Raw genomic sequence first — 13211 nt, 5'->3', positions numbered from 1 at the left:
TAAACAGACAATAAAAAAATAACACTCTCTTTACCTTGAGATCATGTCAACATTCGTGCCCCACACCTTGTCACTGTGCTAACAATATCCGTGCCGTCATCAGTTAAGTGACAACATTTCTCCAATTAATTTAATTGACATTATAATCATAAAGGCGTATCTTTCCCTTTTTTGCGGCGGGCTGGAAAAGCTGGAAGTATTCAGGCTTACAGTACTACCGTATACTCGGTGCTGCCGTCTACTCGGTGATTGCAAACACCAACCTTCCAACCAACAATTAAAGAGATTTCGAACCTACTAACTACTTTTCACCTGTGCAACACTCGGTCTTTATAAAAATTAATTGAAGTGAAACTTCTTTAGGCACGTTGAGAGTAAAATTTAACTCTCGACAGATTCGTTACGGCTAGAGAGAAAAGATACAATTTAGAACGAGCGAGATTGAGAAAATAGACAGAGCGTCTCGCGAACAGCTTGACCTTGGAGAGAGGGAGAAAGCGAGCTAGGTCGTTTCTCTTATACACAATCTGTTCACGGGCGTCGACCACTAGATGGCTTGTGTGGGGGTGGTTACTCACATGTAATTATTTATTTTATAATATTTTATTATAATTACACTATACAACAATACATACATAATTTATTTTATATCAATTCATTTATTTATACATAATCAATGAAAACATTATTTACACTAAACAAAATTAAATTATAAGCATAGTCAGGCGATAGCTGCAGTATAGCGGCGGCAATAATATTTCGCTATAAGTTAACTATATTGCTGCGTAGACGAACCGGTCGTCGCATTTTTACCGATCCAGCGCCACTAGTCGACATCTGACTTGCGAGCGCGCATCCTGTGTCACCTTTGTGCTACGCCCTTTTTTATTAATATTTCTTGTTCCGAGTTCCTGCTTGTACTATTGCTTGGACTATTTCTTATTTAATGTCTCCTTCTTTCTATATTTTGTTTGAAATAAAAACTTTTTTCGTATTTATATTTGTGTGTGTAACTTGTAAAATACATTATTAATACCAACCAGACGACTAAACTTGTTATTAGTTTCCCATTGCTCCTATAGATAGCAGTAACATATCTTAAATTTTAATTATTACGCAACATTTAAAAAAAATATATTTTTATTTGTAATTTAAAATAAATATAAATGGTGAAGAGGCATCCCTTATTACAAGAGAAATTTGATTGAAGGATGAAAAACGAGAAAAACCACAATACTACACACCGCAAAAGAAGTTTCACTCTTTTAACTTGCACCAAATTGCACGCGCACCATTTTCTATCATTAATTAACTCTTAGTTTCAACACTATCAAGAATACATCAAAATTTTGAGGAATAACATTAACCTGAAGACCCTATATAGATTTAATATCTTCAACTCTCTGCTCAGGCTAATCATATTATAATTATTCATATATCTTGGGTATTTTGCAATAAATTTAGAAAAAGTTAGTGGCACATAATAACAGCCAATCTCTGCGGCGAAGCAATATCTGGTCGAAGTGTAAGCATGGTTCTAATTTCTATTTAACAGGCAACGCTCTTATCCCGTGTCTCTAGATGGAGCTTGCTGTTGCTGTTGATGTTAGTGACGGTAACCATCTATATATTAATACGTGAAGCAAAAACTTTGTATCACTTTTCACGAAAATTGCGCGGACGGAGGAGTATGAAAATTTCCACACTTATAGAGAATATAGAGAAGAAGTGCACAATGCTAATTTTTTTTTAAATAATGCATAAAAGGTACATTAAGTCAATAAAGAAAACATTACACATACTACATACCATGTATTTGACGCACACACGCATGCATAGTATTTATTGTCAAACTTTTGTTCTTGACGTCTGTTGTCAGATTGAGAATAGATTCATTATTTTTGTCTTTGTTAATATTTTTTATAGTGTAGTCTTGGTGAAATTTGTGATTATAGAAGTATAAAATACAATCATAATAGTGTACAAACTTACAATTCCAATTAATTATAGTCGAATTTCGACTATTGCGGGACCACTAGTTCTTAATTAAACGATATGCGCTGAGTCTGCATTCACTGAAGGAAAAAATATACATCAACGCAGCAACTAATGCAAACACAGTATTAATTTCAAACAGACTTCAATCGAATGTGCACCGTGTTCTGGATAAATTAATTGCAGCGCATATCAAATGACATGTTGGGAGTTAATTAATCAAAGGTTGGGTTGTTTACTTTATTTCAATGCCAACTGTTTATAGATAGATTTTTATTTGTCGATAAAGTACGGTCGACTCGAAAGCAGCTCATGGAATTCGTCATAATGTAAAATAAAATAAATTTAAATTTCAAAATAATGTAACAGTCGAGTGAAGTTTAAACAAGCTTTCGACCATCGATGTCTGAAAGAGTTTCAAGATACGTACGTATTAAAGGCCAGTAGGTACGTACGTAATGGGCATTAGATACGAACGATATAAGAATTAAAAAATTTTTTTTTTTTTTGCGCTTCTAAACTAATTCCAAATTCATCTTCGTAGCGAAGATAAAGCTAAAGCTGGCTAAAGCTTGCTTGACGGGGCCTACGATCTATCTGATAGTATGTGGGTATTGTCAAGACCACACCCTCGAGCTGGTCCCCATCGCCGAGGACTCTTCAACTGCTATGAATCATAAACATCATTGTTGATATTAATCATTCTGTACAGCAATGAGATTTTAATAAATAATGATGTTATTGCTAATGATAATAAAAATCGATTTTTATGCCGGATCTAAAGTCAAGACACAGTTACGTTTAAAGTACTGAATACACGTGCAAAATAAAATAACGATATTACGATGTGTTACTGATAGGTAGATTACATGTGTTACAAACGAGCACTTAAACGTCCATTTTAGGAAGACGCCTCATCTACAGATCCACTGTGGGAATCAAATGTCTTTATTAATTGGACGGTTTCTCTTGTGTTAAACTTGCAGTTTATGTGGAAATTTAATGTGTTATCCAGAGGCGACTTGAATTTCGGATTTCGACTATTACACTACTTAATGGATAACTTTTTTGTCTGTGAGGATATTTTATATTGACAAATGAAAATACAAAAACCTTTTGGAAGTAAATATCGTTAGATAAATAAAAGACTTGCCGAACAAGCATTCAATTGGCATGTATATTTTTTGAATCTATTATCATATAACCCACATCTATTACGAGTATCATACAACCTTTTTTTTTGTTGTAAATCTTATAAAAATGGTAATAAAATATGCTTAATGTTAACTCAACTACAAACTAATAAGTGATTTAATGAGGTGTTTCAATGTATAGTATTTCTCTTACGATTGCTGTAATGTCTTGTAAGTCGAATAGATTGTCTTGATTTCCTAAATTGTACTTTACTGGCCCGATTCTACGATATAACTCAAGATATTCAGGTTAATGGGACAAAAGTACTTGAAAGTCTCTTATCCTAACGCGGTTAAGGTCAATTATAGTATCAAATTCACCTTTTACAATTTCGAAAAGCACTCTTAAAAGTTAAACAGCTTAGGGTCCAAATTTCGTTGACGCTTCATTTAGTTGACGATGTCAGGATACACATTTTATAACCCAAAGAAATAAGGTTCGAATTTACTTACAAGGTGGATGGATTTCTTTTGCATCGAGAATTAACTGTATTTTAATAGATTTAACTGCAATATTATTGTAATAACGAATTTAAATACTGAAAGCCATGTAAAATAAACTATAAGTAAAAAGAAGAAGAGTAAATAAATAAATAAGGAATGTTTGGTGATTCTGTAGCTAATACTGACAGCATTTGTAAAGTTAATGTTTGTAATTTTTAGTATATACGGGTGTGACGAAAATTTTCACAAGTAATGTTCATATTGAAAGATTCCTGGTTTTTAAGTTAGGTAGATTTTTTTTTTGTTATTGCTTAGATGGGTGGACGAGCTCACAGCCCACCTGGTGTTAAGTGGTTACTGGAGCCCATGGACATTTACAACGTAAATGCGGCACCCATCTAAGATCTCAGTATAGTTACAACGGCTGCCCCACCCTTCAAATCGAAACGCATTACTGCTTCACGGCAGAAATAGGCAGGGCGGTGGTACCAACCCGCGTGGACTCACAAGAGGTCCTACCACCAGTGATGGTGATTAGAATGATTTATTTAAGGGTATCATTTAAATATCATATTAATAAGAAAATTGAGTAACGAGATAATATGTTCGATGAGAATAATGTAGCTAACAGCTAATTAGTTTTACAATATCCATTAATGAATGACAAATTTAATCCGTGTGCATCGTTTTTTAAATGCTTAGTGACTTTTTTCGTAATTCATAATTTTTTTTCTCTTTTTCATAGTAAAAAACTGAGGAAATACTACGAAACATCGCCCTCGTCATAAATTCATTACATGGGTCGATGTAAACACACATCTTTCTAAAAACGTTTCCTCTTTACATTAATACTATGTTAGAACGCATTTCAGTAAAGTTCGCAAATAAACGAGCTTTGTGACGAAAAATGATGCTTTTTAAAAATCATATTTTCTCGAGACGTCTTGGTCTTTCATCGTAATATCACAAGAGCCTTATTTATAGCTAACACAGTCAAAATAATATTCTCCGGTTGTTTTTTTAAAGTAGATTTTCCTATAATTTTTCATCGATGTCGTGATTTCAAGAACAAGTCCTTATACATTTTAGGACTCACCACTATGGCATCTCGGCTACACTGAAAGGTTATTGTCCGAAGGGTTTTTATACACGCTTACTTGTGTTTATTTGAAATATCTGTATTTAGTACATTGTTCCAGTAAACAAATCAAGCTAAAAAGTCGTCTACTTCGTCAGACCAGAACGGCTATAATAAATCAGACCAAAAAAATACAATTAAAAAAGTGCTAGCCTCTATAATTTACAGTTGAGACTTAGAACTAGCGCTTTAATTAATACCTACGTTAATATATGCTATATGCATATATTATATTGATATATGTGAGCTCCAGTGACCGCTTAACGTCAGATAGGCCGTGATTTCACCGATCAATCTTATGTACTAAAGCGTGTGTGAACCATAATATGCTATTAGTCGAAATCGAAGAACTGAATTAAAGCACTTACTTAATAATTATTTAATGTGCTGAAAGTGTTACTTGATTTGGCAGATTTATATGAAAGTAGTACCACGACTATTACTAATACCACTTAAGAATAACCTAGTTTGCTTGCAGTATACAAGTATGTCTGATTAGTAAAAACAGCAGATAGTTTTCTAATAAAAGAATCGATTTGACAATAATATATATTATGTTCCTATGAACAAACTATTCTGTCAACCCTTGAATTTGTTAATGTAATGTCTATCTCCTTCTGACGCGTTTAATTGAATGAATAGCCTTGATAAAATTGGGGCTGTCACTCAATAGCTCAAAATTAATAAATTAGGTTTTGCATGAAACTACTACACACTCTGTATACTTAATCGATTCGGAAATGTGCCATTGCTGCTCATTTCAGTATCGGTTTTATTTGTTCATTGTAAAATTCGTGAAACTCAAACAATAGAGAAAAACATATCATCATATTTTATGTTTTCATTGTCAACGTGTTCAGCGAAATATCTTTTGTTAAAATTCCATAAGCATTTAAAATGTGTCCATATTCAATAAAATAATCACGCTTCGATAAAACAGATACGCTTCCTATTTTAAATTATATATAATGTTTGATGCTCGTATTTAATATGAAACACATCGTACTAACGAAATACACGACACCAATACAAAAAAAAATATCACGATAATTACGGACTACGCCAACAAGAGGCCATGAGCTTAAAAGTACGAAAGTATCCATGGAAATTTTGCGAATTCAAGAGTAAGTAACAGCATTTAGTCACGTGCTGTTTTCACGAGAGCTACCCGTCAAGATGTACGTTTGTACAAATATATATTTCGGGACTATTGTGATTCCCCTTAAGGTCCCCAATAAGGGATTTATTTCACAATAAGCCCCTTATAATAGGTTCACTGCTGTAAAACGAACCAATGTGGCACTTCTTTTTGAGTAGTGAATTGAGGAGAAACGTGTTTTCAATAGTCCCTAATTCAATAGTTTATATCATACCATTTTTAAGTAATGATAATTAGATTATAACCTAGCCAGCCAGTTTGAACTAAAGGATGTCTCAGCGCTAGCCATAAGGCTTATGATACACCGTTTTCCAGATACAACAGAATGTAACGCTTCAGGATTTTCAATGACACAATAATGATCAAAGTTTCTTCTGCAGTCATAACCGACAGCCTGTTGCTCTCGTCGAACACGATTGGAACGCCCGTGAGGCTGCAGGAGACAAAGGAACGAGATGCGCTCCCGCATCTACAGAATCAGTCATGTACTCAAAAATATACCCAGTTCGTATACGAGGAAGGTGAGTTTTAGTTCCGGTTGTGTGCACATATTAACGCTACTAGCTTTACGCTGACTAACACAACAGCTAGTGTTGTGAATCGTGTGGTGGTGTGAATGATGTCAACGTCTTCATGATATAGTGCATTTGACACGTGCTTGCAACGGTTTCATAGAACGCACCTAAAACTAGTTCCAGAGGATCATCGAATTTAATTTCAGGGAGTCTGAAAGAAAATTGATGAGACTAGAATGAAATGAACATTAAAATATTATCTAGAGCTGTGTGGACAAATAGAAAATTCATTTAGATATATAATTATTTAGAAACAGCTTTAAATTAACGCATTGGAAGCATAGCAAAGCAAGCGTAGTAAAGAAAACAAGAAATGAATTAAGTACTTCACTAATAAAAATGAAACGAAGGGAATCACTCACCAACTAACACTAATGTACAATCTCAATTTCTATATGTTTCTTAGAATTCACATTTTGTTAAGTTTATTTCTACTCAAACACACATTTCATTTCAAATTAAAAGCATTTTCACATTACTAACGTTATTTTCTGCTGTCGATGAAAAGAGATGGAATGTGTGGATGGAAAAATGTAAATATAATGCCTAATATTTCTTCAAAAGCATTACCAAATAGTAATTGAGGTAAAACTGCTGCCTACTGCTTCTTTATTTATTTTGTCTCATTGCATGTATTTTAAAAACAATTGAAATATATTTATTAACATATAAATAAAATTAAATATCAGACTGAACATTAACTGTTCTGATAATAAAATGAGATTTCATCGGTTTTTTTTAATAATATTTTTATGGAATTTTGTAAATTATCTTGATGTAAAATATTAAAAAAACCTTTTAGTCTTATATTTAAAATTGAAATAATGACATAATGTAACTTAAAGTAATCACTTAAGATTTTTAGCAATCGCTAAAAATCAAATTACTGAATTAGACTTCCAAATCACACTATTTCAAAACGGCAGTTTTTCTTTTGGTTTAAATGTGTCGAAGAACTCTCTATACTGAGGTATAAGAACAGGTGACGACCCTGGTATACCGCAGTTCGTCATCATAGTCTCCACAAATTCTTGATCTAATCCTTTAAGTTCACACAGATCAGTGAAAAAATTATACCATTCCTGCCAATTTAGTTCCGTTTTGCTGAAAAACAAATTATTTACAAATACAAAACAAATTATACACGAAACACCAATGCAATATTTCGTTAGTCTATCAGAGTTGGTATCATGAAGGGCACCATCGAAATTGTGGGACATCATGGGATGGATACAACGGGGGCAGCATCCAACGGGCGTTCTATCTCGCAGTGGACCGATCCACATGGAAATACTTACATACGTGTGATCGCGATTCTTAGAAATGAGGGAACGACGAAGAAGAGAAATCACAGTTGGAAATACTAAAAGTCATTATGTGCAAGTTGCAATTTTGATAAAATGAAGAACATTAATTGCGGACGAATGTAGTAAAGAAATTAAGCTGTTTGGAATTAAAACAGGACTCAAACAACTAATGAGATAAAAAAAAACGAATAGAATGCGAGCATGTTCATCACTACTTGAACTTTGTTTAGTCTGGATAAAACAAAAAAGTTTGGTAAATCAGATTAAACTACATCTCATCTTCTTCCCATCTAGGGGGACAAAACGGTGACTTCTGAATTTGTAGTGATTAGGGATTGGGTTGAAACACAGCCATTTGCCGCTTCCACAAGACTGATGCTATTATAGTACTAATCTCACGATGGCAATACACGAAGACACAGTTCATCACAGTTTGGATGAGAATGAGTTTCAAGTAATGTTCAAAACGAAAAAATACCAAAATCGTGGTGGTTCTCACCAGTACTTCCACCACAGCACTCCAGTGTCAGTCATGGTGACCTTTCGGTCATCTAGAACTTTGCTCTGACGCATCCAATAATCGGAACGGTAAAGAGTCATAGTATTACCGTCTCTCTTATTATCGAGAAGACGAGAAAACTCGTGGAACTGGCCTTCTAATGTTGCTTCTTCTTCTTCCATGATTTCCTGAATAATAATTGAGTACGATCAAGGTAATGCGCCGAAAAGCAGTGTGACGGGCGATGCATTAATTAATCACCCTTGGCTAAGCAACAGGAATGTCCGTCTGTACGGGCTTTGTGTTGTGCAAATTCGACTGACCATTGGAACAGATCAAAATGCATGAAATTACAACCAGTTACAAGCGAGTGAGGGATTAAGCTATTTCATCAAGTTTCCTTGTTATTGTTAATTAATTTACGTGTACTTTTCACAAAGATGTACTGAAGTGTATTAAGTTCAATTGAAAAGCAGATTTTGAAACATACAATTGACAATTATCTTTAAATATGAAATAGACAACTTTAATTAGAACTCTATTTGCATTAGCGATATCGTGCTCATGTCCTTCTTAACTTAAAAATTTGTTATGTCGTATCACTCTTGTCAGAGCGGTCGTGGTCGTCATCCAGCATCATTGTTGTGGGCAGATGCTATACGCCTCACGAGCAATCGCCACTCCTCCCGGTTTGTGGTGAGCCTGGTGCACTCATGCAAACAGCCGCCAACTGCCGACTTGATCTGGTCGGTCCATCACATGGGCACCCTTCCACGCGGTCTGGTGCCTTCTACTTTGCCCTGAACGACAATAACTTAACAATAATGTATATTGTAATTTTGTGTCTAGTATGAAAACCTGTTTTTCCGTACTAATTTGGCTGATGCGTGGATTTTCTCAAGGTAAGTACTACGTAGATTACTTAATACAATAAACCAGACACATGTACATAAGTAATTGATTTTAACCAAGTGTTAATCATCTACAATACCTACTTTAATATTTAGCATAGTATTATAATTTTTTTTAGGTATTGCAGACATCGGACAAAATATCAAAATAATTTTAGGTAAAGACGCATAATGAACTATAGTCCCTAATAAGACTGATTATTTTCTCTATACAAATCTATTGCGATAAATCGTCAATCGTTAGAAGTATTCGTGATACGTCTGCACCGGTGCCAATTCTCGTCTGGCAGCTACAAAACTTTTCAAAGAAATACGTATTTAACCTAATAATATGTTCACGAATGACTTGTACAATGAAGAAATAACACTTTGTAATAAAAATGAGACTCGCAGAAATTATAATTTTCGTAATATCATCAGCTTGTAATATAAATATAGGTTGCTACTTGAAGACATGAAATCAAAGTCTCAATTCATAATGTTCGAAACCAATCCGTTAGTTTTTGAATTCTTACCACGGCAACACGGGTCGCGATTTGACGGTGCCGTCGCGATTTGACATCTGTCACTTTGTCTTGCTTCTCGAACGGGACGGTACCTGTATATTGACGGTCTACGCTAAAGTTGGGTATCATCGCTAATCCTTATCCATTCCTGCCCCATACCCTTCTCCCTAAGTGATACGGCGTGAGAAGACGAAGGCATCGGTTCCGGTGAGTGATTGCATGATATTTTGTTAAAATAGTACATACGGCGCCGCGAATCGCGGCACATGTTCGACGCGCACCTCGTGCTGGTTTCCGTAGCCCTAGGCTGCCACGAGGTCGCTGGGTTCGAATCGAACAATTTCTGGTAGCAGAGCGTGGTTAGATTTGTGAAATCTATAGTAATTACCACGAATTGTAAAAATTTTTACGTCTAACCTCACTTAATTTTGTTACTAGTCAGCAGAAGTAGTGTAGGCATAGGGTTCGGTTCTGTTTAAACTATCATTCTGCTGACCTAGGTCAGGTCGTTTAGTGTGTTTCTATCCACCTGGTTAAGAAAATTAGTGAGTAGTAATAGTTAGTAATAGTAAGACTGATTTATTAGCTTCCACTGCGCATAGCTGACTAATTGTACGTGAGTTGGACAGCTGTGCTGGCTGAGTTTATGACCTAGCACACAGCTGCTACAGTGGTCAGCTATTTTCATACTATTACTACAGATTTATGTTAATTCTGCTCATCATAGCAGTAGATTACCACATCTATTTAAGCATAATTGTGTGTAACAATCTGAATGTTATTACAGTTTGGGTTTATAATTTATTATTAATTTGTGTATGATTGTAGCTCACTTCCTACTTATATTTTAGTATAATTGAGCTGCAACACATTTGTAATTGAATATAACTGGAGTACTTGTTGAACTTGTAGTAGTAGATTGCTGGTTGGGCCCTGTTTGGAGACTAGCTTAGTTATAGTCCAGAGGCCAACGGTGTATGAGTGTCATTTCAAAACTTATACCAGCAATTTGCTATTATATATATTTTTTGTTATTTGTTTTAATTTGTTCTAAATTTAAATTACTTGTTTGAATTTGTGGTAGTGGATTGCTGACTGTGGGCCCTGCTTGGTGACTGGCTTTGGTATAGTCCTGAGGCCATCAGTGTTTGAAAATTAATTCACAAATTTTTATCAGCAATTTGCTATCATATAATTAATTTTTAATTTTAATTTTGTTATTTGACTTACCCGTTGAACGGTGTGAATACTTTGTGATAGTAAATTGTTGATTGGGTCCTGTTTGGTGACTAGCTTCTAGTTATAGTCTAGAGGCCAGGTGCGCTTGAGTTTAGTTACAACTCAAAACCTGGTATCAGCAATTTTCTATCTTATAACTTTTAATTTTAAGTTTGTTCTTATTGTTGGGGTGTCCTTGGTACAGTGGTGAGGTCTAGGTTACCTAAATACTTAGGAGTAGGAATATTTTGGTGGGCTCACTCGTACACTCCTTTAAATAATTCCTTTGTTTTTGTTTTGAATTTTTATTTTGATTTTTTTTTGATTTTTTTTTTGATTTTTTTTTGAATTTTTTTTTGATTTTTTTTGTTCTGGTTGTAAACTGCAAGTAACATGTCGGTGTCCTACATTCGCGGGAAGGTGACTAGTGAGCTCCGATGGTTCGCATCAGCTCATGCTTTGGTTGACAGAACGGATAGGGATGCGGCATTGCTCGATAGGGCGTCTCAGGTGCACGAACGGTTGGAGGTAGTGTACGATCGGTTGTCTGACCTCGTTGCTTTGGGGTCCGAAGTGGAGAAGGAGGTGATCCATGCCATCGGTCTTGACGTGGACCAGTGTCAGGAGTACGCTGATGCCATTCTGCAACGGGTGGCCGATATTAAGAAGCAGTCGCCTTCCGGTGGTAATGGAGGTTCGGGAACTTCGTCAGGCGTCATATCACGCCTCCCCTCCATCGACCTGCCGATCTTCCACGGTGATCTGAACGAGTGGGTCGGCTTTATAAATTTGTTTGACAGCCTGGTCCATGGTCGGTCGGACTTGACTGCCTCTTATAAGATGGCTCAGCTTCGGGGTGCTCTGCGAGGTGAACCTGGTGAATTGGTGGCACACTTGCCTATCACCAACGACAATTATGCGGTGGCACGCCAGATCCTATTCGACCGATATCAAAATCAACGACGGTTGGTAGACGCTCAGCTGGCCAGGCTGTTTGCGATACCCAAACTTTCTCGGGCGTCCGATATCAGAACCGAGGTACTGAATCCAGTTACGGTGGCCACTAAGGCCTTGGGCAATCTGGGTCTACCAGTAGACCAATGGTCATATCTGCTCTTTTATATTGTTGCAGGTAGGCTGCCGGTTGAGGTGCTCACTCGCTTCGAGCAGCAGGACAACGCAGGTAGGGACGAACTGCCTACCCTGGCCAATCTGCTGGCATTTTTAGAAGCCGAAAGTCGCAGACACGAGATTATGCCACCACCCTCCTCCTCTGGGTCGCGTGTGCCGGCTTCCGGCCACGCCGTTTCGGTTGCTCAGAGGGGAGGGGGAGGGGATAAGAGGGGGCCGTCTCAACGACTGACTGCGCTCATGGCAGCGGTGGGAGGCCCACGGTGTGCCTTCTGTCATGAGAGCGGGCACGACGTAGCCGCCTGTCCGAGGTTCCGGTCGACGCGCATCAGGGGTAGACGCAACATCGTTGCCCAGCGGCGATGGTGCTTTTTTTGTTTTGGGCCGCACACGGCGAGCGTCTGTCCACAGCCACAATTGTGCCCTAATTGCGACGGTCGGCACCATGCCCTCCTGTGTCTGGAGTCTGCCGCCACTCCGAGGTCATCCGGACGCAGTCATCCAGCCTCGCCGACCGGTGAGCGCACCGGTCGTAGCCCTCGCCAATTCGGCGGCGTGGACCCTCGGGAAGAAGCTTCGCAGGGAGGAGCCGGGTTAGGTACTGCGGGCGGGTGCCAGCGGATGCCCACTAGCTACGCCGGGGTGGCCACGTTGTCCCCCCGTGCGGGGCCGTGTTCGCCTGCTGGATCGAGTAGCCCTGCTCACTTGTCTCCCCTTCCCTCAGAAGTACGGTTTTCCCCTCCGCTGAGGGAGCGGCCGACGCTGGAGCGACTCCCTCCAGTGTTTGGCCCGTTTGGCCATCGTACACGGAGGTATATGAGGCGAGACGGGAAACGAGGGCCTTATGTGGGAGCGTGGGATCCGCTGGCACGCTACGACCTTCCGTCGCGCGCCGACCGGGATAGCGGGGACCCGGGCCCCCGCTAGGAAATTGCCGCTCACTGCAGTGTTGCCCCAGCCCCAGAAGCTGTTTTACTTCCTACCGCTTCTGTTCGGGTGTTGGATTCGGATGGCAACACTGTGTTTGCTCGAGCTCTGTTGGATTCCGGCGCACAGGGCAGTATTATGTCGAGCAACCTTGCAGTACGGTTGGGCAATCCTATTTACAAGTCTTCTTATTCTATTCGTGGAGTGG

The 13211-nt window shown here is 38.0% G+C and overlaps 3 protein-coding genes across 3 annotated transcripts in view; 2 read left to right on the top strand and 1 right to left on the bottom strand.

Annotated features, from left to right (window-relative positions):
• Positions 1–43: 43 nt before the first annotated feature.
• Positions 44–13211, top strand: part of NGR-B2 (neuropeptide receptor B2) — an 88794-nt gene continuing 75626 nt past the window's right edge. Inside the window, exons 1-3 of the mRNA XM_089728776.1 lie at positions 44–55; positions 104–245; positions 6310–6450. Coding sequence (XP_089584902.1) covers positions 44–55; positions 104–245; positions 6310–6450 — 295 coding nt within the window. The remainder of the gene's footprint in view (positions 56–103; positions 246–6309; positions 6451–13211) is intronic.
• Positions 7419–8492, bottom strand: LOC114252913 (tubulin polymerization-promoting protein homolog). The gene is made up of 2 exons (XM_028187603.2): positions 8311–8492; positions 7419–7608 (listed from the first exon to the last, which is right to left on the bottom strand). Exons 1-2 carry the CDS (start codon positions 8490–8492, stop codon positions 7419–7421), a joined length of 372 nt encoding a protein of 123 aa, XP_028043404.2.
• Positions 11339–13003, top strand: LOC149503617 (uncharacterized). The gene has a single exon (XM_089731133.1). It carries the CDS (start codon positions 11339–11341, stop codon positions 13001–13003), a length of 1665 nt encoding a protein of 554 aa, XP_089587259.1.

This window comes from Bombyx mandarina, chromosome 01, assembly GCF_030267445.1.
Source record: "Bombyx mandarina strain Sakado chromosome 01, ASM3026744v2".
Lineage (NCBI taxonomy): Eukaryota > Metazoa > Arthropoda > Insecta > Lepidoptera > Bombycidae > Bombyx > Bombyx mandarina.
The sequence above is the reverse complement of the archived record's forward strand: the minus strand, read 5'-3'. Positions and strand labels throughout refer to the sequence as shown.

Coding starts and splice junctions, on each gene's coding strand:
- LOC114252913 (XM_028187603.2), bottom strand. CDS start 8,492: ATGGAAGAAGAAGAAGCAACATTAGAAGGCCAGTTCCACGAGTTTTCT. Junction 7,609..8,310: donor GTGCTGTGGTGGAAGTACTG/GTGAGAACCACC, acceptor TTTGTTTTTCAG/CAAAACGGAACTAAATTGGC.
- LOC149503617 (XM_089731133.1), top strand. CDS start 11,339: ATGTCGGTGTCCTACATTCGCGGGAAGGTGACTAGTGAGCTCCGATGG.